Source organism: Catharus ustulatus, chromosome 3, assembly GCF_009819885.2.
Source record: "Catharus ustulatus isolate bCatUst1 chromosome 3, bCatUst1.pri.v2, whole genome shotgun sequence".
Lineage (NCBI taxonomy): Eukaryota > Metazoa > Chordata > Aves > Passeriformes > Turdidae > Catharus > Catharus ustulatus.
The window spans coordinates 46,365,107-46,393,087 of NC_046223.1; the positions used below are offsets into that span (position 1 = coordinate 46,365,107).

Sequence of the window (27,981 nt, forward strand, 5' to 3'; positions counted from 1 at the left end):
TGAAAATCTGCCAGACCTTTCTTCTACCCTACAGTGTTAACATACCATGTTATAAATAAGTTCTCAGCACACTGCAAGGCATTGTTATTTATTTTACAGTCTTTAGCATGCTGTTCCTCAGTCTTATTTTACTTTCACTTGTGCAACCTCAGATTCAGATCTAGTAACACAGTGAGCTCTCAGAAATCCCTCCTATATCAGGCCAAGTTTGCAGTACTTGAAGATTTGGTATAAGCAAACCTTGATTTTATTTTTATCTAAAATGACAACGGTATAATCAAAGTAATCACAAATCCTAACCCCCACTGCTGTCCCCATCCCTGCACACATGAGGACAACCCCTTAGACAGCACAGAACCTGCTGCAGCAAGACTTACCAGCTGCCCTGGTGCTCAGCACAGCTCTCCCTGGGATCCTGGAACAGCCCTATACTGAGTCAAATCAGTAGTGCTTTAATTTACAAAAGACAGGCTAGTTGGCATTCTTATGTGCATTTATTAATTACAAGTAGGTCTTTGACTTTATAGAAAAAGGATTTTTTTTAAATCTTGAACATTTTGGTTTTTGTCTGATCAATATCTATACTATAGAAAATTAATAGTATCAGTCCACTTGTAATTATCAAAAGGGATGTGCAAATATTATTATACTTTAGTTGAAACCCAACATTTAAAGGTACCTTAGCATTTCTTATTGTTCCAGGAATGAATCCAAATGTACACTTGTCTGTGGTCATCATACACTACCCTGTTTTCCAGGCAAGTCCATCATCTTTCCTCACACTTACATGGATCTCCACACAGTTCCTTTAATCTCCAGAGCTCTCCCAGTTCCTGGGGAGAGTACTGGGGGGAAGACAGCATTCCACTCTCACACGTTTTCTCACACAACCAGAGACCATCCTGTTAAGAGAGAAAACCATTTCAATAGCTTTTCTTAGAAAGTTCACGTCCAAGAATCAGGTGTTTGCTGCTAGAAATACGTCTTTCAAAGATTTTTTTCCTCTGGATTTTAGTTAAATGGTTATTTCAATTCCTTTTTAAAGAAAAAGAACATTTCTCCTGTTTTATGCTACTTGGAACAGAGGCATGTACTCTTTCTGTAAGGTCAGACAATTCCTTCAGACTTACTTGATATCGCTTAGGCCCTATTGCTGCCATCCAGATTCCCATACTCACATCTTCACCCTGAGATGACACAAGAAAATAAAATACACAGATAGGAGCACCAAGGAAGTGTAACTGTGACCTGGAATAAGTTGCACCATCTACCAGCAGTAAAGAATGGTAACTACAAAAAGCTATGCCGGACTACTGCAGAGGTGTTAAAATAATCCTCCCTCCTTTCCCGTGATAATACACTGTTCTTAAAAAAACAGAGTACCAAATACATGATTACAACTCCAGAGGTTCTCAGTCCAAAAACACCTGTGCTTTGACCTAGAACAGGCACTAAGCATAGCAATCAGAAACGTGGCAAAAGCCCACGTGTTCCTTCTGACTCACCCAGTACATGCTGTTCCCCAGACCACTTTATCACAGAAAAACTGAACTAATCTTTATTACCTGGTATGTTTTTAATCTTTCAGAGTTGCTTGCCAGCCACTGCACAATGTCTTTGGAGATGACATAGCCAGACCCACAAGCAAAGGCTGGATATGCAGGACTTGGATACTCCAGTTCTTGCCATTTCCCAGTTCGATCAACTGCCCAATTTAGTCTGAAACTGGAAGACCATGTTAGATATGAGATTGTTATAGAGTCCTCTGTGGAACCTATGAGCACTGATAACAACTGAAGTAGTACTGGTAACAAACCACTGAGAGAAAGAAGTAGGTGATCCTAATTATAGTTCCCAGTCTTATTTCTCTAGGGCACAAAGCTGAAATTTTAACTGTTGTTTGGTCTCAGTCTTGGATAATAAGAGAAAGTTTTCAAAACAGAAACGAAAGCAACATTGACAGGTCTTCAGCATCTGCACCTTGCTGTTGGGTTTTGAACACATCCTTACCTATTTTGATACAAGCACATCTGTGTCCTGCTAATTAACCCCTTTGTTTAATCAACGTGCCATGACACAAAGGCAGTGCCTCCAGCAGGAATGCAGATAGCAATGGTGTGCAACCCTTTTTCCTGTTAATACTGATGGCTGCTTAAAAACTAGGAAGCTGTATGTGCCTTCTCTAAGCTGTTTTCCAAACAAAGGAGATGTTCAAAGGCTGTCATCATTTAATTACAAAAAAAAAAAACCTCTTCCTGGCAGTGGTGTTCTCTAAAGAAGGTTTTATTCACTCCCAGAGGCTTGCAGGAAGCAGTCTCTGTCTGTAGTCTCCCCACATGCTCCCAGTGGAGCAGAGCTCGCTGCTGCACCGTTAGCGCTGTGGACCCTGTCAGACTGCTGAGTAAGGCAGTGAGAAGCATCCTGCTTTTCCTGTTTGGGAACAAGCTGCTATTGCACTCCTCTGGCCTCACAAATACTTCATGCACTCACAGCTAAGAGACATAACTGTGTCAATGCAGCAGGGTCTCCCCTTGTTTTACAAAGAGGTCTAGCATTGCTGTTTTCCAGTCATGAGCACAAGCAGCTGAAAGCTTCAGTGAGCTACTAAGAGTTGTCACCTCAGACAACAGCCCTGAACAGGAGGAATTACAGCTGAGTGGCAGATATGTTATCAGATTCTGCCCATTCTCAACTGAAGCTGACATGTTAAAGTACAAAGTAAATTAAAGTCTTATCTGATACCTGAATTCATTTGATACTGAATACTGAATTCAGTATCTTTTACTCCACAAAGGGTTCAATCCCCTCCAGACTGAGAAGCATCATTTGATAATCATTTTATATTTCCATAGTTATTTCAGCATTTTTCCTTACACATCATATTTGCCTGACCTGAAGACCGTGACTATTAAAGAATTTGCACTCAAAGATGACACTCCTACAGATCTTTGAGATAATCACAAGATCACCAACTACTTCACATACTCAACCACACACCTTATTAAATCACTTCATAAGTAAGCAACAGGCAGGACGAGATTTGTGAAGCAAAGCAGCAAAGACCTGCTTATCTTCAATGAGCAGAGGGCAACAGGAAAGCACATTTTACCATTATGCTATATTGAAGGCTATAGTAGCAATAGAATTTCTGCTATATTGGATGTCATATCAGAGCCACAATGCATTCCATGGATGGAAGGGAAGATATGGGCTATTTTGATCCTCCTGGTTATTCACAAGTGTAATACAGGCTAGGAAAGTTCACTCAAAAATTTATTAATCAGATCTACTATTTCAAACAGCAGAAATGGGTATCAATGCCTGAAATTCACAGATGTTACAAAAAAAGTGCAGACCATAACAGAAATTTTGTTTCTCCTATTTACCCCACTTCCTCAAGCCCACCATAAAAATCCTAGTGACATCACAAAAAGTATTATTTATAGTTCTGTACTATGTACGTTCCTTTTAACTTCACTTTATCACTGGAAAATTCTTATTTACTTAAGTACTATGACAAAGATGTTTACAACACATTTTAAAACCAGGTAAGATATTCAGCAAGTTTAAATAATTGTAAAGGCATACTCTGGAAAATTATCGTAAAGGACTGATCTTGCATTCTGAGATTCAAAGCTCTAACACATACAGAAGTCCTACTTTTTACAACTAGATTCCTTAGGCATAGAAGGGGAACCCACATGAAAACAGACTTAAATCACTAAACCATTCACTATCTCTTAAAGGTAATTTTAAAAAAACAACTTACTTTCCCCACCAGATGTTTGGCCTGTCCAATTTTTTCTGCATTATCCTGTTAAAAACAGCTTCCAAATCAATGTAACAGTCATCATCTGTCTTCAGCAATAAGTCAAAACTCGTTGATTCAACTGTCCTGTAACCAAAAAGAAAAGTGATGAGATGCTGAGCTGTATACCACAAACTAGACAGTACATGTTGCAAGGGGTTTTTTGGGATGCAGAGGAGAAAGCAAAAGGGAAGGAATGTCTTTCCTACCCTTGACTTTTAAATGTTTTCTTTTATCAACCAAGAGTGACTGCTTGTCCTTCAAAGGAGATGCAGCTGTATCCTATGATGATCTTACAACATGGACTTGTGTATGAGCAGAAGAAAACAAATTTGAAGTTTCATTCTCCAGGACAGATGGTGGATTTACTAATGAAACCATCTTAAGCAGTATTGACCTCAGAAGGATATGAATCCCTGATGCTGATGGCAGCACAGCTGTTACAAGCCCTGGCTACATGTCAGTAGCCTACTTTAAGGAAAAGACAGTCAGTTCAAGGGCAATGAGAAAGTAATAGGTGGTAAAAAACATCTGTGGAAGCAACAACAACTCTGTACTTACTCTTCTTCTGTAAATGCACCCTTCAAATATGAAAAGTGTTATCTTTACCTGTCTGAAAAAGTTGAATGTGACATGGATAAAATAACCACAAAAGCTTTAGATTCTAGGGATCATGGCTAGATTGGCTAATAACATTTGTAAAAGGTAAGTTCTTATAACCAGAAGGGTATTTTTAAAAGCCTTTTATTACTGAATCTTGAAAAATTGCTAATCTGTAAGAAACTATCACAAATACCTAAGTCTTGACATGCAAACCTCATTTTAGAACTGAAAGCATGTTTCGGTTTTTCAGTTACATTCATAGCCATGGAATTTTGAAGTGCATAATCTTGCAAGCAACTAACCTGAATTTTGGTTAAATTACAACTATCAGTTATATTTCTCACTCCACAGCAGCATCAATTAACTGAAACACTTGTCTCAGAGTAATAGAAATCACTGCAAATTAGAAACTTACTAGACTCACCACAGACAATGCATTACACTATGAAAATTCTTCCTATCAGCCTTCTGCCCATCCTGCACACAAGCTCCTGTGGCCACATCTGGACTGCATTGTCTTGGACTCCTCAGTACAAGAGGGACACAGCCATTCTGGGTGGAGAGTCCAGCAAAGGCCCATCAAGATGTTTATGGGACTGGAGCAATGGCCCCAAAGTGAAACACTAAGTACACAAACTGGCCAAAAGCCATCCTTTAAAATACTAAAACTGCTAGTTTTCAGTTAGATACAAATGAAAAGAAATTACAAGGATAAATGAAAATTTTTACACCTGGACTCTTGAAGCAGAAGCCTGTCTTGCCAGCTTGTGCTGATTTGAGGCACTAAGGATCAGCATTCAAAAAATCTATAGGCACTACCATTTTACTCACTACATGCCCCCAAAATTGTAAGAGAGAAATACAACTTCATTAAGTAAATCACATAAGGCATGGATTTCATGGAACCTATCAAATAATAATCTGCTGGATCATCTTGCACTGCAAAACAGCACCATTCCTAAGAGAAAACAAGAAAATATTTTCTTTTCGACTTACCATCGGTAGAAGTTCAGCAGTTTGGAGGGAACGTTTCTGTAAGTGTCAATCACATCTACAAACACAATGTCATCATAGGTACTGCTCTCTTCCTTCAATAAAGCATCTTCTTTCTCAAGGTTTTTTATGTGACTTGCAAACCTCTCTGGGCGAGTATGGAGGCTTTTTAAAAGAGCATCACCTTCTGAAAGAAACAGCACCCATTACTAAGCAAAGATGTATATCTATGTATTATTCCACATTTCTCTTGGATCATGCACGGCACACATTATAAAATTAATCTGAAGAAGCATTCAAATTAATGGGGCTATGAAAATCCTGCAATTAATTTTAAAATTTCTACAAAATGGTAAAAGTTACAAAACAGTAAAGAAATATATTTTTGTATAAAGCCTGACACTAAAAGTTTAAAGCGAAAAAGTATTCCTTCCTAAAAGAATTCAACTTTTTAAGGTTCCTTAAAAGTCTGGGACTTCACTTTACTCTTATCTGTAGAGTAAAAAGGCCACTGTCAATTACTCTTAAGTATATGTATCTAGAATTGAAAAATAAACAAACAATGCTAAATATAATCAAATAGGCATTGCTTTGATGTAGCACAGATGGTCCCTGCTGAACCACATCACATAACTGCAGGTAAAAGCTAAAAATACATTGCAGACAAGGAGGTAGTTTGTGGTACTGAAGACAACTTTGACAAACAAGATGGAAGGGCTTTAGCACACACCTCAATTCAGGCTCCTACACAGATGACAAGACAACAGGACTGCCCAAGGATATCTGCCAGGCCTAGCTACAAAAACACAGCAATAACACTCTCAAAGTCACTGCTTATGTTGGCTATAATGGACCAATAAGAACACATCAACTCCAGTGCTATGTGGCCAAAATCTTAGAAACTAGAAAGGGCTCCTTATAAAATCTCTGAACATTCTGCTGAAATAGGTGTAAAAGAGCAACAACAGGGATGGAAACTGTTTGTCTGTATTAAACATTGTGATACAGTACCTCTAATTGCAGCAGGATTAGGAAAAAGTATGGAAAATATCAGGGAAAGATTTAATTGCATGACATTTTTTAACTTGATTTGGGGTAACAAAAATCCAAGATGAGAGTCTAGATAAAAAGACAAAGGGATGAAGTCAACTGGAGTGGCTGACAAAAAGCAAGCAAAGGAACCACATCAGGACATCGACTTAAAGCATGGAAGAGCCAGGAAGAAAATGGCTGGTGAAACACAAGGTTTCCTAGGTTACAAAAAGCTAAGTTCACGGAGACAGCCCAATATATACTCAGGAGTGTAATTTAGATTACCTGATTTACCATAACATCAAACATCATTCTACATTTTGTGGACTTACCTTGAATAGTGTAGATAAAACCACCTGCTATTCCCTCCACACCTTCCGTGAGCTCATGTGGCAGTGACCCTTCCCCTGCCTGTTAGGAATAGATTAATGGAAATTATTAGATTAATTCATCTTTCATTATTGATGCGTTTTCCCTCTGATTTTAAGGTGTTTTCTGGCAACTAAATGAAATTAATTTAAAACTCTGCTGGTTTAGGCACCTGCATAATCACAAAATCATAGAACATCCTGAGTTGGAAGGGACCCACAACAATTATTGATGTCCAATTCCTGGTCCTGCACAGGACCACCCCAAGAATCACACAATGTACCATGAAAGACTAAGACTATGATTTTTAACTACAGTTTTGTGGCATTTTTTAAATTTTCACCCAAAACTAGCAGTACCACTGAAACTTTCAGAAAACTAGTTTCGAAGCTGACAACAAAATGCAAAATTATTCTGGCTAAATTATGACGACAGAATGTTTAGGCAAGCAAAAATTTGACATGAAAAGAGACATACAGCCAAAAAGCAAATAACCAGACTTTATCCCTTCAGTTGGGATTTTAGCACAGGATTTTTGACCCACATTTTGCCATCTCTGATACACTGATGCTGCTTCACATATGACAAAAACAGTGAGAGCTTTACTCCCCTCAAAATAAAATGCCACTTACAAGCAGAGCTTTTTTGCAAGAAGGCAAAGCAAAACTTCTCTTTTGAGACAAAAGGAGAAGCCTAAATGAATTAATGGTTTACAGAGAAAAACACTGAAAAGTAAAATGCTAAATTCTCAACACTTATAGGAAAATTAGAAATAAGGTGGAAAGAAAGGTGAGGGGACTCACTGTAATGACTCTGAAAACACCTCCTCCATCATTCACCATTACTTTATGAAGGTTTCTTGAAACCAAGCCCTGAAGATCCTGGCTCTCCCATACAATGGTACCTTCAAAACTCTGGTTAGAGAGCAAAACACTGTTATGCAGGCACACAAAGACTTAAAAAACAGAAGTCAAACAGTTTGGGCTCTTTAAAATTATTTTATAATAGTTAACTTCACACAAGATTTAGCTTGAGTGCATAACATAAATGTTTTACTTACACTTCCATAAAAGTAAGTTACACATAAACAAAACACATCCATGAAACTCAGTAACAGAAAATCATTCTTTTAACACTAATCATGAATCTCTGTATCAAACTTTTAACAGAAGCCTAGTGTAAAAGACTTTGGCTTTCTAAAATCATCAAAATAGTATTTAGAGGTGACCTGAAGTGAATTTTTAAAAATCAAATACAAAATTCTGCATTACAAAGAGAATACGTTAAAACAGATTTGGAAATAAGCTCAGCTTTTATCATTATCTGCCAAACAGAGATCAAAAACTCGATCCTGATACCAGCAAAACTCCAAGAAAAATACAGCCACCTTTATCGCAGTAAAGGTGTCACAAGCTACTGCAGGAGTGACAGAGTTCTTACTGCACATCTTGGCTGATAAGAAAGAAAAAGACAAGTGAATAACTTCAAAATTTTCTGGTTTTAACTGTCCAATTAGGCTATGCCATTCCATGTTATCTATTTATACATACATGTGTGTGTGTGTGTGTGTCTGTAAATTCTTGCATTTGAAAGCACTTAATCTCAATTTTAAATTGAAGACCCCTGAGAACATGCAAAGGAACAGGTGGTAAGTTGTACAAGTAAGAGTATTGGTAGAACTTTATTTTTTAAAAATTTTAAAGCAATTTCTCCCTTATGAAAAGGTAGTTATACTCCTGACTCCTAGATGAGCACATTCCATTTTGTCTCTCCCAGTTTCATAGGAAACATACTGGTTGTTAGTGTGGGTGTTGGAACAGAAAAACAACTTCTTTGTAGATGCATCTCTATTGCTGTAAAAAGTCTGTTTAGTTATACCAATCTCTCACCTCCTCCCCATTTTAGCTTCCTTGTACAGTAGAAACCTTCTCCAAAAATTCTACAGTTACTGAAACACCTTTAAGTCTAGATTAGAGCTCAGCTTGCGTTTTCGCTTTCCTCTAGAAGTATGTCTTAACATCTGTAGCAGTCACGGTGTTTAATGACAGCTGTGTGTGCATTTGAGAAGTCTCTCATCTATTATTTAAAATGCCAGCTTTGTAAGCTAATAATGGAGCTAGCCAGTGTTTATTCAAGCCCAACTTCCATGCTCAATACCTTCCCCTTGTTTCACAGAATCACAGAATAAGCTGAATTGGAGGGGACCCATAAGGACCATCCCATCCAACTCCTGACTCTGCAGGACCATTCCCAAATCACACCCTTTGCCCACAAGCATTGGCCAAACTCTTCTTGAACTATTGGCTTGGTGCTGCGACCACTTTCCTGGGGATCATGTTCAAGTGCCCAAACATCCTCTGGGTGAAGAACCTTTTTCTAATATCCAGCCTAAACCTCCCCCAACTCAGCTTCAGGCCATTCCTTTGTGTCCTGTCCCTGGTCACCACAGAGCAGAGATCAGTGCCTGCCCCTCCTCTTCCCTGTATGAGGAAGCTGTAACTGCAATGAGGTCTCCCTTCAGTCTCCTCCAGGTTGAAGAGACCTCAGCTGCTCCTCAAATGCCTTCCCCATCTTCATTGCCCTCCTTTGGACACTCTCTAACAGTTCAATGTCTTTCTTATATTGAGGCACCCAAACCAGCCCCCAGCACTGGAGGTGAGGCTGCCCCAGCTCAGAGCAGAGCAGGACAATCCCCTCCCTTGCCTGGCTGTGATGTTGTGCCTGAATGCAGCATCAGGACACAGCTGGCCCTCCTGGCTGCCAGGGCAGTGCTGACTCATATACAGATTTTCTGTTGTTTGTTGAATTACTTCTCAGTTATCAAAATTAATAGACCAATATTAAGACTTTTTTTAGTGGCTCAATTTCTCTTTTTGCAGTGACTGTCATCTCCTATTCCAATGTTTCTTGCTGTAAAGATTGGGCTCTAATCACACTTCAGTGTCCTATTTAGAGACACAACCTTTGGAAAGTTGTTTAGTGAACAGGAGAGTCCTTTAGGAACAAGAGAGTATTTTCATGCCTCAGCAAGCAGAAACATTACAATTCTCACCACTGACAATTACTGATACTGACTTCAAATGTACCAGGAGTCTTAATCAGTTACTACCAGTGAACCTCAGTGTAAGGTGTCCTAAGGCTGCAAACTCATTATTTTCCAGGTTGAAAGACTTGTAAGCAAATTTTCTAATGACTTTAGCCTTCAGCTATTCTTACTCTAAGCCACTTAATGAAAGCTGAGGCCTGAAAATGCTTAAAGCAAAAACATTAGTGGCACACCTGAGAATACATCATCTGTTTTTCCCCATTTAAATTCCAGCCTTGTTGCTGCCAGAGCGCAGTGGCATTTACAGTGAATACCGAACAGGTGAACTGACATAATGCAGCCCTGCCAAACTCCTTTCCTAGTGTTCAACAGTGCTGTGCTTTTTGTTCCTCCAACTATCCCCATTAGTAATATAGAATATGTGCATACAGAGTCCCATCTTCATGTAAGTGGCCCACAGCTTTTTGACAAAACAAGTGCATTGCTAAGACTTGTTTGTAAGAGCCCTGTGTGTTTTAGTTATCTGCTGGCGCTTCTGCTGTTCTGCACTTTCAGTCGTTCCAAAGCTCAATGATCGATTCTGTCTCCCACAATCTGGCCTGCCAGATGCTTATTCTAATGCTGCATTTCCTTCCCCTTCCCCAGGACAAGCAGAAAGAGCAGCACTTCAGCTGGAAGATGAATGAAGCTCTTCAGCAGTCTGTATAATCCATTACTTCTTTAAGGTGGAAAGCCAGAGAATAGACACTGTCTCAGACACCATCCTATGACAATTGAACAGTTCACTGAATTTAGTGCTCTCAAACAAGTAGACGGGAACACGTGGGCATTGCCACCTCCTCTGAATCATCATGCATGCTTCAGCATCCTGAGCATCACAGGGGACTGCATGCTGTGCATAAGCCCTATTAATCTACGTTAGAAACGTGGTGTTACCCTGTAAGCATTCAGCGCATGACACACATCAGATTAAGGAAACCCACACAAAGAAATATATGAATTCTAATATTCTGTCTCTCAAGAAAATACTTCCTGTCTGCCTCTCAGGAAAATCGCAACCATTTATAGCAAAATTACAACTGCCTGGAATTTTAGCATCTCAAAACAAAGCCTTAGAGGGAAAAGGTTCACATGCTAGACTACCAAATAACCAATATTCTTTTTAAAAACGCGAAATAAACCCTTAATTATTTTAGTTTGAAATTAGGTTGCCAAAACATATGCACAAAATACTGCAAGTGGTCTGCTCACCTGAAAGGTCTCCTGCGAGCATAACAACTCACACAATATTCAGTAAACACTGTCTAAGATGATAAACCAATCACCCAGCTGCAGATTCCCCTTAAAATTAACAGATTTCCAAATGCATTCATTAGTATAGAGCCAGGGGAATAAACAGGCAATAAACTGGCCCAAATTGTCCTCTCTTCCCTCTTCAGTCTTCTTTTCCTTCAATTTTTCATAACAAAATTTCTTTAATAATAGAACAACCCAGACCTAAAGACAACTTAAAGAAACAGCAGCAAGAGTCCAGGAAAAATATTTAAATTAAGGGAAACTGTCTAAAACGGTAGCTGAGATGCCTAGTGAGAGATCACTAGTCCACTGAGAACAATTCCTTGTGCCTGGGAGGGTCTGCTAACTAGAATTCTTCTGAGTCAACCTTTATTCATTAAACCTTCACTGTAAAAACATCAGCGTATTTTCCTATGATATTCTGTTCCTCTTTTCCAGCTGTTCTCTAGAAACCTGTGCCATCCTCCCCTCCCTACCTTGTGTGCTAATGTCTGATAAAGCAGAAGGGAGAAAGAAGCATCACATTTTCTGGTAAACTCTCCCACAGAATCAAAGTAGGTAGAGTTTTCAATGAGAAATAGATAAGTCTTCTGAAGTGCTACTATTTGACAGTGTATTTCATCAATTTGTATTTTCTAGGTTTATGTTTTATAACTTTAGTGCAATACAATATATAACTACTCATTTGTAAAACAAATACTGGATTTCAGCATATCCCTGAAACTACTTACCCATTCTGTGATTCTGTGAACTAAGATTCTAGAGGTTTTTACTTGCCCTTTTCTGCCTCAAGCAAAGGCCAGTTTTATCTGTCAGTCTGTCCAGATGACTCAAAAGAACTGCTGGCAGTTCTGATACTGCACATACCTCTGGCAAAATAAACTGCTCTACTGGCTTGTACCACAATCTGTTCACCTGCACTCCACAGCTCGGTGGACTAAAGCGAGCACTGAAGATCGCTTCCTGTGAAAGAAACAAAATTTTAAAAATCAAAATACACGTTAGAAGTGTTACTGTATTGCAAAGGCCATCAAATGGCTCTTAGACAATAACAAATTACATAAAGATGCTGCATTGCCAAATTCCAATCTTCAGAAAACAGTTTCCAAGCACTCTAATGATACCACCTTTTCTCCTTCTTTTATCTGCTAATGCAGATAAAATTATCAGACATTGAACGTTTAGGAATTCTACAATTTAGGAAACATGAACTTCATTACAGTACAACTTTATTTTTATTATGGCTATTATAAACCAAACTCGTTGGAAGTTCATACTGAAAGTCACACAATTCTTTCTACTGTAGCATGTCACTTTCTGTAAGAACCTGATCTATGAAAAAGAGACATCATGCTTTGAAAAGATAACTGCAATGCTCTACCTCATGTTCTGCCTGGTACAGCTTTACAGTGATGTTCCTCTGGAATCCCACCCCATCAGCCTCATAAAATACCCCAAGGCTGGTGATGACAATGGGGTAAAGTACACGGAAGTTCACACTGACAATTCTGTCTTCAGACAGCACAGAAGGTATGTCCTCAGGGAGACTGAATGCTTCAATTTCCTGATTCAAAACTGTATGAAAAGGAAAGGCCAGAGGAAAGGTGAGAAAAGTTCGTAGTTCCTGCCTACATGCAAAACATTCTGGTTATTTAGCATGGCCCACAAGTGCACAAGGATAATCAAACATTGGAGTAAAAGAAAATACAATGGGTTGCAGACTGCAGCAAGAAAAATTTCAGTGATACAGCAACCTGCAGGCTAATAGCAATTGCAACTCAAAGCTTATATATCCACAGGGAAAAGATTAGAAACACAATAAATCCACAGCAGGAAGACAAAAATGCTATTTGACTGCATGAATACCTGTACATTAGCATAATAAAATAATTATTCATGTATCAAAATGGCACACACCTCCACTTAATTCAGCTGCCTGCTTTTTGTCATTATCGCCTACCTAAGCCCTGAGGTACCATTTATACTTGGGAACACTAGATATTGTCATTCAAAGAGAAATAACAGAAGTTATATTTTGTGTTGAATCATGGCTCAGGGCCTAGCAGTCCTTAGTTAACTTGTATTAAAGAGCAAAAATCAACTAAAATACAAAAGGTGACAGGAAAAATTTACAATTTTAGTTAGGAATTTTTGTATGGCATTTAATTTTTTTTCTTGATTGTTTTCTCTCTAAAGCAGAATCTGAAAAAACTATCAGCCAGACTTGCTTAGAGAATTCACTTTGTCACCAGAGAAGTCCATCTGACATTCAAGACTGTCTCCTTGTTACTTTCGTCACATTTGACACTATGCCAGGTCGTTTTGTCTCTCTCCAACTTCATTTAACACATAGATCAAGTAAAAATGTATGTTATATGAGAGAGACTGTCTGGTGACACAAGGAAAATCCAAATCCATTAGAAGTCAATGGCCTCCCTTCACATGCCCAAATCTCTCTCCCTTTCTGGCCCGCACACGGTACTTACAGGAAGGTTATGCAAGTTCTAGGAGGTATTTGTTTTCAAGACTTGCTGTCTCAATTAAACTCCCCAAACTACTCTCAGAAAAGATAACTAGCTCTAGTCCAGACCACAGAATATTTAAAAGTTAACTTCTATACCTGGGTTACTGATGTTCAGAAGTTTGCAGGAGTAGGGGTCTTCTCTGTCCTTCACAGGCACAGCACAACCATGCGCACCTATTATAAACTTCACAAGGACACTAAAATAATTTGCTTTTATTAACACCAGTTCTCTTCCCTCCTCCCTCCATTTTCAACAAACTTAATTTTATCACCATGGCCTGTCTTTCACGGGGTTGAGATTTTGAACCTCTTAAAAATCAGCAATGACAGCTGGTATGCAGAGCAACCACATGAATCCCCCCACAGGAGCGCAATTCCAAATTCATGCTAACATTTTACATTATGAGGTCGCAAGAAGACTGGCAGCTACAAATGAGATCCAAGACAGCCAGCACATTCAAGAAAAAAAGACCTAAGGCAAAAAGATCCCAGAGACCTGCCCCTCCTGGCCTGAGTTTGTTACTTAATTCAAGGTTGTTTAAATACTACTTCAATGAAAAAAATAGTAAGGAAAAAAGACACATAGCATCAAAGGAGGAAGGAGGATTCCAGACTACCTGTTGCAATTAAATATTTCAACTTTGGGTTGTAGCAAAACAAGAGGTTCCCCTCCAGTTCCCAACATGGTTATTCAATTAGTAGGGAAACATCAAGTAGTACAAAGAGCAAGGATCCACCTTAACCCATCTTTTCACCTAGCAGCTAAATGTCCTCCCGGAATGCCATATAAGCTATGAAAGGCCACAATTTTAGATGACTGAAGTGGCTATGCTGCACTCCAGGCTGCATGCTGACACCAAATCTGGTAACAGCAAAATGTTTCAGTGCAAGGCAGGTACCAAGGTGTGAGGATGGCAGCGTTTCCAGGGATGAGCTGCAGCAGAGATTCTCAGCAAAACCAGACCTGTCTGTGCACTGTCAGGTCTACGCGTGCAGTCAGGAAGGGCCACTCACACTGCAGCAGTTTGGTGCACCTGGCTCAGTGGGAAATAAACCTGAACTTTACAGTTGAGGCAGTTTACAAGAGTGTTCATGGCTCTCTCACCAAATGAGATCCTGCCTGCTTTCAAGAATCCTGGATTATCAAGGATTCAAATTGCACATTGTACATTGTGACATAAAAAAGATAAAGGCTTATACGTCACTAATGAACAATGGCAAGTAATTGCAAAAGCAGTGTATAAAAAGTAGTTACAGCCCAAGGCAAGAACTCTTCTTATTTACTATTAAGCAGACTTTACAAAATCTATCAGAGTACAAGATGCTCAAAAACAAACAAACAAATAAACTAGGAAATACTTAAAAAGAAAAATTATTCAATCAAGACATTTCATCATTACAGTCCTCACGCCCTGCCCCCCAGGCCCAAACTACAAAGCAGCAGAGGTGTTACCGTTGGTTCAGGGCAGGATGCTGTTTCAGGTGCTTGAACCAAGTGTTCCTTATAACACTGCGTAGTTCATGATTGTGTCGAGCTGACAAAACACCTACAATAACATCATAGTGTTTCAGCTTCCACTGAGGAAAGAAGGACAGTGGACCTAGAAGTAGAAAGTGACAAATATTTACTTTATGCACATATTACCACAAGCCTGAGTTGCAAGCAATAATTAAAATTTCAGCTCTCCACTACTTAAAGCAGGCTTACAAAAAGGAGGGGGAGCAACTTTTTACAATGCAGATAGTGATAGGACAAGGGAAAAGTTTTTTAGTTTAAAAACAAAAATCGAGGAGACTGAGATTAGAAGAAATTCTTTACTCAGAGGGTGGTGAAACACTGGCAAAGGTTGCCCACAGAAGTTGTGGCTGACTCATCCCGGGAAGTGTTCAAGGTCAGGTAGGATAGCGCTTTGAGCAACCCGGTCTGGTGGGAATCATCCCTGCCCATGGCAGGGGAGTTGAAATTATATCATCTTTAAGGACCCTTCAACCCAAACCATTCTGAAATTCTGTGATTAAAGGACATCTCAAGAGTAAGAGAAGTGAAACACTAAAAACAAGCAGCAGAATTACTTTTGCATTCTTGGTTCAGAATCAGAGAAACATTTTCAACATGCCAAAACCTTAATTTCAGTGTGGGATCTCAAGGCCTATTGTTCCTAACCTTTTGAAGTGGAACACCACTCTGCCTTCACACAGGGTGTTACATCCCTACACAGGGGAATGCTCTGGCTTTATTCAAAGCTGGATGGCACTGCCAGTACTTATAATCCAGGATTTAGCTTGTACTGTTTTAATTTAGAGATCATGAAACCTAGACTTGATTTCAAGCAGGATTATCACCAGAGACCTGAAAAGCTCTGATTTAGAGCCTGTAAACAGTCAGGCAAGTAGCTAAAGTGCATTTACTCAGTTTAATCTATCAGACCTCCTAGAGTTAAGAGAGATTTGTATTTAGTTTTAGTAAAGGATTGCTTTCCTCTCATCTCACTATGTTTTTCATTGGGCTGCAGACAAAGGAAACAAATGTGTGAGTGCACTTTAAACTACTGCATATAGCATAGACAAGATTTTTTAGAATCTGATTAAGAGACTAAAAATACTGCCAAGTCTGTATTGTGAACTCCCACTAGAAGGAGCTGAATTATTATCCAGACTCTACCTTCTATACCAGCATCCCCTTTCTCCAGTTTGAAGCTGAATAGATGGGTTCTTTTACACTGCTCACTAACCTAGGACCTCACAGCATCTGCCACAAAAACTGCTGTGGCCAAATCCCACCAGACATCCATATAGTCTTATATCCCACTGTCAGTGTTCAGCAAGCAGTGGAGAGGCCTTGGCCTTGCTCTGTTCCATGCTGAATCAACATCAGATTTCAGAACTTCTGTTGTTGTTCTTTATGACTATTGAAAATAGCCCTGACTCCAAAAGCCAAATAAAACTGCTCTGGAATTGATTCTCAGAACAAAGCAAAAGCTGCAGAGTGATGTTTCCACAGGTAAACCTTTGCCAGTCTATTTCCCACTAAATATTTTAGTTCCAAGTATGCAAACACTGATTTTCTGTAAGAAGGTCAAGTTCCACCATTATTTAAATGAATCTGTACTGAGCTACAAGATTATCAATTACTTAAGGTGAACATTAACCTATTAAGAGAAGTTTCCAACAACTCAGGTTCAGAACAACATAAAATTCCAAGCAATGAGCCATTAGTTCCATTCTTCATTTTTTCACTAAAGTCAATATTGCACCTCTTACAACAACCATAATTAAATTAAACTAAAGGTTTAGGAACATGATTTCTTTGCTACAGAGTAGCAAACCTAGAGCCCTATATAACATCTGAAAAAACTTGTAAGTCAAACACACTGTTCAATCAAAATACCAATTTAGTTTTCCTTTATGCTGGAAATTTCATTTATCCAGAGGCTCTGTATTTCCTCATAGGTCATTACATTGCCAAAAATCACCAGCTCTCCAAGACAGCAGAGATACATGAGACAGGCATATGTTTATAAAGTACAACATTATAGCAAATTCCTGCTTACACATCCCTTTTTTCCCTTGTTCTTCATCCATCCTTTGATGATTATTTAGCCTTAACTCCAAGCATTCCAGTATAAAGTTCATAGCTCTAATATGCTTGTAGACTGTGGATGAGGGACTGTTTACACTGATTTCTTTTTTAAAACATCACTTTTAATAAGAAGAAAAAACATTCCATGAATTAAAAATTAAAGAAAAATAAAACTAAAAGGGCACAAGTCTATGGGTTGACTTGACACAGAACAGCATAAGTTAGCTTGAATGAATTTAAAAACAACCCAACTAAAATAAGCTACTCAAATCAAATATACATACTTTTAATTAGTTCATGTTTTAAAATGAGTGAAGCTTTTCCTTATGAACCATCCACATGGGAACAATGTTAATGTAACAGATGCTTCAAAATTAATACTTTATCGCTTTTAGAACAGCAATGCAATGGTCTATATTCAGAAGATTATTTGTCTTCTCTGTTGCAAGAGTCATGTTGTTTTACTTTTAGAACCACAAAAAATCAAAAATAAAAGCTTACTTTGACAAAGTTTTTTTGCTTGTTAGGAAAGATTTCTACTTCCCATGGAAAAGTAGCAATAATGCTAAAATTTCAGAAAAACAGATACATATGTGTTTCTCTGAACTCGCACTATTTAAAAAACAGGAGATAAAGGGAAAAGTACAGGGAAAAAATACTAAGGCTATTATTAATTTATAAGAGTAATTCCTATGTGTGCATAAATATTCTCTGATGCAGCATAATTTAAGAAAAAACACTGCTGACCTCAAAGTCAATAGAGACAATTCAGACAAGCAATCAATACTTGCAACTGAGGACCAAAGCTATTTATCTTACATACTATTTTTGTGCACTTTTTGGAAAAAATTTTAAGTGTCAGATTGTATCACAACATATACATTGCTCTTACTTGGAACTGTTATGCAAAATAATTACTTCTTTACATTTTCTGATTCCAAAGACAAGAAAAAGCTAATTTTTGTGGTTTGCAAAGGGGGTGAAAAAAAGAATAAGGAAAAGGAAAAAAGCTACATATCACATTCCATTATAAACCCTAAAAGTGTTGTGGATTAAAAATCTAGAGAAGGAGAGGAAGCTTTCCAATCCAAAGGTCACACTGCCACTGTCTGTCTACCTTGCTTTTGAATTCTTACTTACTCAAAGCTTGCACCTCAGTTGCATTACTTAGCCCAAGACTTCTCAGTAGAACCTGAGACAAAGACACAAAGCCTACCTGTTAATCCACAGCGAAACCCAGAAAAACATGAAAGCAAGCAGCCCTCCCTCAGCTGCTGAGGTCCATTTAATTCTCTACAGCAGCTGTCAGCAGTACTTCTGTCAGTCCCAAGTCTACTCAGTCCAGTCTGCCAGAACATTGTGTCACATTATTTATCGTAAGCTCCTACTGAAGCGTTCTTAGGCTCTGATATTTGTAAGGACTGGCTTCCACACAACTCTCTGACATCTGACCATACTTGTACTTTTACTGGTACAGATTTTCATCCCACTATCAGCTTCAGAAAGCTTTCACAGGATTCTCAATCTCCAATTTTTATGAAACAGGTGAAAGTGTTGGTCAACCTCCACCTGTCTATCAAGCTTGACTGAGAACTAGCAACAGATCAAAGTTTGGGAGAGGTACAGGAAAAAGCAAACAGTGCATATGTAGAGTACAAAGCTGTGCCTTTAGAAGACAAGGCTAAAGATGCAGAGGTGTGTGTCCTGCTGAGCTGCCCATGGAAAGAGGTCACCACTGACAGGCAGTCTGCTGACCCTGCTCAGATTTTAACCACCTCAGCAGCAGTCAACAGCTCTTGGAGCTTTTCAAAATCCCAAACTACAAAGATGAACATGCATCTCTTCTTCCCATGAGACTGACTCTCAATAAAATGTCAAATTAGGCTGTTAATTATATTTGTTTCATTATAAAATGAAAAGAGTGAGAGATCATTTAGCCTGATTTTGTCAACAAACAGTCTTGCTAAACATATCTCTATTGATGAATCGCCAAACAACTACTAAATTTGCCAGTCATTTTCAAAAAAAATTTGACATAATATGCAGTCCACAAAGTGATTAAGTCTCCGCATTTCATACAACTGGAGAAGAAAGAAAAGACTGATCATTAGTGCTTGAACTGAGAAACACAGCAGTGTAGCCTTAATTGCAATATCAAGCACTAGAGCACCTCTGCTGGACCCTGCTAAAATAAGCAAGCTCCACAGAAGCCTGGGCTTTGTATCTTCTGCTACCAGTGCAGCTTTTTTTTTGCTTTTTTTTTTTTTTCTGAATAAATCAATGAATGGAACTAAGTAAGCCAAGTAGAAGTTATTTAGAATATTCTCAACTAATCCACTTCATAAGACTAAAAAGGAACAACACCTCCGAAATAAAAAACCCCACACATTTTTATCTCTGCCTATTCCTGTAATTTTGTAACCATATTCCTGAGGTTTAATACCTTTTTTTTTCTGCTGCTTTGCAAAAGATCCAAACAAACACGAAGGAAGGAATTAACTCAATATACAGATTTGTATTCACAGAATGCTGACATGCACAGAAAAAGAACAAACCAAAGAGCAAAAGCAGCTCTTTCCCCCTTTTAATCCACTTCACTTAAAGTAATCTGCTACAGCTCATCTGCATTACATGTTTTGCTGCAAGCAGAGCTACCTGACCTCCCTGCAGTACTTCACCCCAGAGCTAGAAATCGCCAAGATGTGCACCCCTGCTTTCTGCAGTACTCTGTGAGGTAGACAAGCTTTTATACAAGATTTACAGATGCAAAGAACAAAACCTCTGCAGGCAGAGGTTTCTGTTTGTTTTACATCAACAGCATCCCTCAAAAGAAATAGGACCCCTTCTGAATTGACAAGTGGCAGTAGTAACAGCAAGAGAGGGATGATACTCTAAACACCTTAATTATGTAACACTTGCACATTTCTAGACAAAACCGGAAACAATGACCAAAGCATCAGAAGCAAAGTCAAAAGAAACAAAGCAAAGCCTTTTTGCAACACAAACTGATGCCTCCTTTTCATTTTTTATTTTGTGAAGGGAAGGGGTGGGGTTGTGGCAGGGCAGGGAAAGCAGGATACAGCACCTTTATCCGATGCAAACTGGCTACCAATCCCTGCTGCCATGGAACAAAAGCAGGCTCCCAGGGTAGGCTACTTGCTCTGTTCTGGCTGTTCCACACAGTGGGCAATTTAGAGGATAACTTTTGAAAACCTTAATTCAGCCAACTCTGGCAGAACTGGTCCTCTCTGCCCCCTGCTTCGGTGCCAAAACACAAAAATGCAATTCCAGTGCTCATTAGTAGTTTGCATGTCTCAGACATCTGTCTACAGAATAACTAAACCTAAAAAAACCCTAAAAATATCCCAATTAATTTGGAAAATACCATCAGCTTATTTTGTGAATTCTTTGTCAATTATTTTGTGTCCATCAAAAATTATGAGATTGTTTTATGTTGGGGGTGGCCTATCCATGAAAAACCATGCCATACTAAGATCTTAGAGATGAAGGGTGTAGGACAACTGGCATTTTAGGCAGGACTGCACATCTACTGCCAATGCTAAACCTGACCAGCTGAGTTTCCAAGGCCACCAGCCTGTCAGTCTCTACACAAATACAAAAGGTGAAATAACTTTGTGACCAAGCAGGCTACACCCTGACAGACAGGACTACCAGATTTCAGACAACATCCTTTCTTAAGAAAATCCCATATCTTAACAAAACTTCACCTCAGAGCACCTCATAGGTTGTTGTCATATTTTGGTTCTGTTAGGCCAGTGCTTGAAGAATACATGCTGAGCCACAGGACAACAGATGGCATACAAGCAGACTCTAGAAAATGGTGGGTTTTAATCTGTTGCATAATTGTTCACTAGTAGAAGATCGACTCTCACAAACCCAAAAGGGTCAATTTTTAGCTGCCACCCCCCCCCCCCAGCTCCAAGAAATGTAACAGGAATAACAACTTAAAGGGCATTAGCATCAGCCAAGTAGCAGAAGATTACACAGAATGTGTGGGGCTTTCTGATCAGGCCCTGTAGCTGAAGTCTTACAGTGAGTAACTTCCTACTCAATAAGATTCATGCCATCAATTAAAACACACAATTAGCAATGATTCCACCTGGAGTGCTAAAAGCAGGTCTGTCTGTTCCTTCTCAAGTTTGTTAGGTCATTTTATAATTAGCATTTATCTAAGACTTTTACAAAAAATTAACTAAGCTTCCTACTCACGAACTTTCTTTGGATAGCACTTGTTTGTAACCAGTTAGACAAGGTTTTCAATTAAACCTAAAAGCATGTTCCTGCACAAATCTTGTTCAGAAGTGTGAATTACAGTCTCATTAACTGATGAAGAAAAAAAAAAAGCAGGAAGCCACCAAAGTCAGGACACTAAAACAAAGGCCTTTGGGCTCAGGATTGATCTTATTTATTTTTTTCCAGTTACTGAGTACTGCCTACAAGAAGTGTACTCTCTATCTGCTGTGACACAAGGTAAATGTGATCATGAACACAGAGTAGGTCTGAATACTGCAGAGGGAAAGACGCAACTAAGAGCCAAGAATGCAGGCAAACTACAGGCCTTTCACAAGGGGTAGTTAAAAGGAATACTTTGTTAAAGAAGGTACTTCCAGTAGAGGAAGAAAAGTAGATGGCATGAGTGAAGACTGGAACACTGTTTATACTTAAAGCCATCTGACCAGCTACAGATAACAAAACCAAGCTGTTTTCTAGAAATGGAAAGCCTATTCTCAGGCAGAAGAACCTGAAGTGTTCAACTTAAGAAAGCGAAGGTTTTAAAACAGACACCTTTGACCTCTGTGGTTACATGCTGAAGATGTACTTGAAGGAGGAAACAGACCCTTTTGACTGAAAGACTTAAGAATTAAAAGGCACAAACTAGTTGCAAGTAAGCTTAGGATAGAAATGAGAACATATTTTTAATCAGGACAACAAGCCTCTGGAACAGACTCTTCCTATGACTGCTAGGAATCCAAAACAGACAAAAAGCCACCCCAAGCCTTCACTAAATAAAAGCATGCTGCCCACCTGACATTTTATGACAGACACCAAGAGTTGCTTAATAGAAATAAGAAGTGGTAAGTGTAAGTGTAAGTGTAAGTGTAAGTATGCAGAATTGATGGCTGGGGATGTCTATTCCATGAATAGTCAATGAAGCCAAGGTAAATAATCACTAAAACAGGTTATCAGCTTTTTGACAGATTTCCATTTGAATGTGTGGTGATGATTATTTGGGAGGGTAATTAAACATCTCCAAAAACAGAACTGCTGTACAGTCTGTCTTTGACCTCTACTGGTAGCTAATTCTGCAACTGTTGAGATAGCACACAACCATTGTACACAACTACACAGAAATATTAGAGAATATACAAAGTACACATTTTTATGTCACAGCTATTGCAGAACACTGTCTCATGATAAGATTTACTTTTTACTCACACCAGGGATTCCAGGTGATAGGTAGTAAAGAGCAGCTGGAGTAGTAAACAAGGAAAAAAAATTACTCAAGTGAAACAAGATTTGCTTTATCAGGCACTACCAGATCCTCTTAAGTAGTTTCAGATTCAAGAAGTCTTTTAATAAATAGGGACATTTCTTTCTCTTGTATACAAATTCACTAATGTTCCTAAAACACTCCGAATAATAAAAGAATACAACACAAAAGACACCTTGGTTCATCCTTCTTTCTTCTGCCAAAGCAGCTATACCTACATCTTGTACATTTTGTGGTACTTTGAAGGCTAAGAGACAGACTCTTCCTTAAATACCATGCAACTATCAGGCCTACAAAGAGAAAACACATGTACAGCATTGAGCATTTTGACATATGTTCTCGTTTTATAGGTGGCATCATTATTCCTCTCCTCAGTGTGAATACATTACTCAATAGTAACTTTACAATAGTATCTATTTACAACTAAATAAACCCTGCACAAAATCATATACTTGCCCTATCAATATTAGAAAAACCCACTTCTTAAAAATCCTAGTTATCCTAACATTATCCAATGCAGCATGGTTTTACAGTAATGAACACCAACTCCAATAATAACTGCTCGAAACAGGGAAACTCTGAAGAGCAAAGCTATTTCTCTCCTTCCCCAACTTCCAAGTGGTGCCTTCCTCCCCCTCCTCAGGGCTGCTCTACCTCAGAAATTCCCATTAGGCCATTGTGTAATGAGTTGGGCAGTGAAGAGTCCCTTGACTGGACCAGGACTCAGTCCCCCCATGGTTAAGATGAGGGCGACACTGACCATGGGAAGGAACTCCTGTGGCCTGGCCAAGGAAGGAATGACAGCAGGAGTAAGCAGTCATCCCCTGACAGCCCGGAACATTCCTTAGCTGAACTGTACCCCGAGTGGAACAGACTCCATAGTAACTGGATTTTTGAGAATTCCAGCAATTCCACAACCCTGGTTGTGTTCAGGGTCAAAATTTATGGATGACTAAAGCCAAACATCTAAACACACCTAAAAACTGGTCCTGAGTGAAGCCCTCTGGCTCTCCTGGACCACAGCAGGCTACCACAGCAACTCCCTGAGTAGGATTTCTCTTGGAGCCCACAGTTTCTCCAGTTTGCAAAGTTCTGAGGCTCAGCACCCAAAATTGATGACAGGGCCTGGGCTGAAGCCTTCCACTCCTTGTGGCTCAACCCTTTCCCACTGAGAAATGCCAAGATATTTGAAGGGAGCATTTTACTGTACTCAATGGGAATTTTTAACATTTATACCCATATATCCCTGTATATAAATGTATCTTTGTGTCAGTGTGCGTGCAGGTGTGGACTGACTTAGATACTCTTCTGCCAGTATAGCAAAAATGTTGCTGTCTTGGATATACAGTTAAGTCACTGTAGCAATTACAGTAAATCTTATCACTTTATAAATGTTAAATTGGTCAATGCTTAAGTGCTGCTAAATCCTTTAGATATTGATCATTGCCCAAGTCTGAGACAAGGACTGGACCTAGCTGCACCTCAGCTCCATGAGGAGTTTAGAAAGGAGGTCCACTGAATCTCATGACTCAACAGGAGGGTCTCCCTTACCCATTTGCATCTTCAGTCTCTGTGTAAATCATTCTAAATCAATTCTAACTCGGTTCTTCCTTTCTCAATCCAAGAGGGTTTTTTCCCTTTTTTTTTTTCCCAAGAGCCTCTTCCCCATTCCACTGCAGGGGTGGGGGGCAGCAGGAAATAAGTGAATTGGCTGCATGGTGCTTAGTTGTGAGCTCAGGTTAAATCTAGGTGATACCTGTTTTTGCTACTACTTTTGACAGTGATTCTTTAAGCAACCCAAACCACTCATTTGTGACAAAGTGGCATCTTTGACTGGATGTCAAATAGAAGGACAGATTACTTAAGAAAGCACGGAATAAATCCAAGTTCCAAATTCTCAGAAAAACAGGCTTGCGTTAACTGGCATGATTGTACAGCTGTGAAAGACAGCTGAAGGTGGCCAGAGCCAGATAAAGGGTGGAAAAGCAATTATTTGCAAAATTCTAGGAACCTGGTTAGAAGCTCCTTATTGAGACAGCAAGAATAACAATAAAAGGGAACTATACCTCAAGGAAGAAATAAAACTCCTAAAGGCAACTGAATTAATACTGTCTTTGAAAATGGAACAGCTGCAAAATCAGTTAAAGGAAGAATGTGAGGAAGAAAAAATTGGAGGAAAACATCAAATTTATGTTTATGTGGGCTTTCCATGCTTCTGACATTGTATAGATTAGGAAATTAATTGTATTCCCTGAAGAATGGGATAGGGATGATGACAGCAAACTGAGGAAAGCTGATTCTTTGTTTCCCTCCGATTCCTCTGAATATGAGCTCAGACCCATCACTAAAGCGAAATACGTTCCCATTCCTGTTGGCCCTCAACAACTGACAAAATTTCACCCAGATACAGGAGCACAAATTTCAATACTAATGCAACAGGATATTGAGAGGCTGGGTGTGCAACGTGGACAGCACAGAGTTAAAACCACTGCAGTGAATGGAGCAAGTTATTAGCCAAATCACAAAAGTTAATTTATGGCTCTGGGCAAGAGGTGATTATTGTCTACTTGCTTTGCAGTGGAAGATCACAATGGAACTACTTTGGGTTTCAATATTTTGAATACCCAAGCCTGGTGTCGGATGATCAGCAGTGTGTGGTCCTTTGGTTCAAATCTTACCCCTAAACCTGGCAGAAATCAGGGCACACAGTGCATGTACTTCGTGCAGTCCCTGCACTCCCAATCCAGACTACCAAGGTACTGCAAAGCCCAACTCCTGCTGCGGCATGAAATGGAAACAGTTCTGGGGTAGCAGCAGACTTACAAAAATGGCACATTATTTCCAGAACCCACTGTACAATTCACCCACTTCACCAGTCTGAAGACTGGGTGGGAGACAGCACCTAGCAATTGATTATCAGCTCTTAAATGCCAACACAGCCCCAGTGAGAGCTGCAGTACCCAACATTGCAACTTTAACAGCTCCAAGGAGCCACACACCATGGACAGCAGTGCCAGGTGTGACAGATGTGTCCTTTATGGTCTGTCCCCTTGCAGGAGGACAAAAAGAAACTTTCTTTTACTTTGGAAAAGTTCACAATATACCTTTAATAGACTTCCACAGGGATATAAACATTCACCCACAATTGCTCATCCCATGCTTGCTGAACTTTCAAAGACAGTCTCACTCCCTCAGAATGTGAAATTGTACAGATCTATAGGTGATATTCTAATTAGGGGAAATTACCTTGAAAAGGTGGAGCAAATAGCAGCAGCAGCACAGCAAGCACTACACAAAGCAGAAGTTGAGATGGCACCCAAAAATTGTCAGGGACCAAGTAGAGAATTCAAGTTTTTGAGCACTTGGCGGACAAGGGGTAGTGTGGTGATTCTTCAATATATCTTAAGAAAATAGAACATCTGCAAATGCCCCATTCTAAAAAAGAGTAACAGCAGCTTATGGATACTTTAGGGTAGGGGAGGAAATATATGCCTAGGTTTCCCATTATTTTTCACCCACTGCACTCACTTTTAGGAAAGGCAAATCACTTTGTAAATGTTAAATTAGCCATTAAGTGCTGCTAAATCATTTGAATATAAACCTCTGATCAAGTTGTAGACCAGGATTGGACATAGCTGCAGTTAGGCTCCATTACGAGTTTGAAAAGCAAGGAGATGCACCCCGAATGTTGTGACTCAACCGAAGTCAACCCTTATCCTTTTCAGTCTTTGGTCTCTGTGTAAATCATTCTAAATTAATTGTGGAGTTTCCTTGGGCTGTTTCATCCATGCAGCAAGCAACGGAGAGAACCTTGGTATCCAAGTTTGTAAAGCTGCTCTTTTACAAATTTGTGTTACTCCTACTTTTGTTAATACGCTTAACAGTGATTATTTAAGTGACCCAAACCATTCATTCCAACCACTCATTCCTAAACCACTCAACCAACATCAACTGAGAAACTTCTGGACTTTCTTTAGAAATGTTTGTTAGTGGAAAACACATTTATGCAGAAAAGGTCATCACGAGATTCCACACGGCCCACTTCTAACTCCAAATTAATGCGCTGAAGCTCCAAAAGAGCACTGTCAAAGATAAACAAATCCAACCAGGTAATTCATAAGCACATCAGGCTAGAAGTTGTTCAGCAATTAGATCTCACATTCTTTTATAATCCAAGTGTGGCCACTGTTGATGTGATATGCAAAACCAGAATACAGACAGAGGGACACCCATACAACTGTGCAGCCTTCAGACTGTGCAAACGCACTGACCTTGCTTCTCGCACTATTAATGGCCACTGGCAATCAGCAGACTCCTGCTTCCCCTCAGCCGTGCACACCCTGCACGGGAAACAGGCACCAGTTGCAGAGTGTGGCTCCACTAGTGACCAGGCTACTGGGTCACTAAACAGTTTTAAGCACAGCCCAAGTGAAAAAACACCATTACATGTCCATGTACAGTATTTTTTAATATTGCCAAACAGCACCTGCGGGTAGCTCACAAAAGTTTCTGTTCCGACAGATGCCCGGTTCCTCAGGCACGAAGATTTGTGCCCTGAAAACTACGCCTCATTTTATAAGGAGCACAAGGTAAGCCCCCAAGGATCGGATTTCACTAGGGTTGGATCATACCCGGTCCTATGAATAGCTTTTCGCAGCACAGGAGTTTTAAAGCCCGCTGAGGCCAACACAGCGCAGTGCGAAGAGCTATTCCTAGGACCGGGAATGACGCGACACGAGCGGGATCGGTGGGAATTTCTTCCCCGCGTGCCTCGGTGGGAGCGCAGGGCGCAGGAGGCGCTCGGAAGCGGGAGCTGCTGCCCGGCACCGCCGCAGCCCCGCACCGCCCGGTGCCGCCGGCTCGGCTCCCGGCTCCCCCCTCCCCTCCCGCCGCCGTCACCTGCCCCCTGCCCCGCCAGCCCCGACCTCTCCACGCCGGCGGAGAGAGGGCGGAGGAGCCCGAGGCATCCGCCGCCGCCCGCCCCGCTCCTACCTGCCGGGTGGCTCCCGGGGCAGCTCAGCAGCAGCCAGAGGTGCAGCGCGACCCCGACCACACAGGGGCACAGCAGCACCAGCCAGTTTCGCATTGGCCGCCGCAGCCGCCGGCCCCTTCCCCTTCGCGCCGGCCTCTCCTAGCGGCGCCGGCGCGACGGCCCGGCTCGGCCGCCCGCGGCTCCTCCCTGCTCGGCCGGGCCGGGCTCGGCTGCCCCGCGGCCGCC

The 27,981-nt window shown here is 40.1% G+C and overlaps 1 protein-coding gene across 2 annotated transcripts; it reads right to left on the bottom strand.

The window, feature by feature from the left end:
* Nucleotides 1-72: 72 nt before the first annotated feature.
* Nucleotides 73-27,914, bottom strand: B3GALNT2 (beta-1,3-N-acetylgalactosaminyltransferase 2). Of its 2 annotated transcripts, none has more exons than XM_033055104.2 (12): nucleotides 27,756-27,914; nucleotides 15,125-15,272; nucleotides 13,768-13,868; nucleotides 12,529-12,722; nucleotides 12,015-12,110; nucleotides 7,609-7,719; nucleotides 6,769-6,847; nucleotides 5,408-5,588; nucleotides 3,770-3,895; nucleotides 1,566-1,725; nucleotides 1,131-1,187; nucleotides 73-902 (listed from the first exon to the last, which is right to left on the bottom strand). In XM_033055104.2, exons 1-12 carry the CDS (start codon nucleotides 27,847-27,849, stop codon nucleotides 768-770), a joined length of 1,482 nt encoding a protein of 493 aa, XP_032910995.1. In that variant the 5' UTR covers nucleotides 27,850-27,914; the 3' UTR covers nucleotides 73-767. The 2 variants fall into 2 exon arrangements, with proteins under 2 accessions (XP_032910995.1, XP_032910994.1); XM_033055103.2 differs by having other exon boundaries at nucleotides 5,408-5,591.
* Nucleotides 27,915-27,981: the final 67 nt, after the last annotated feature.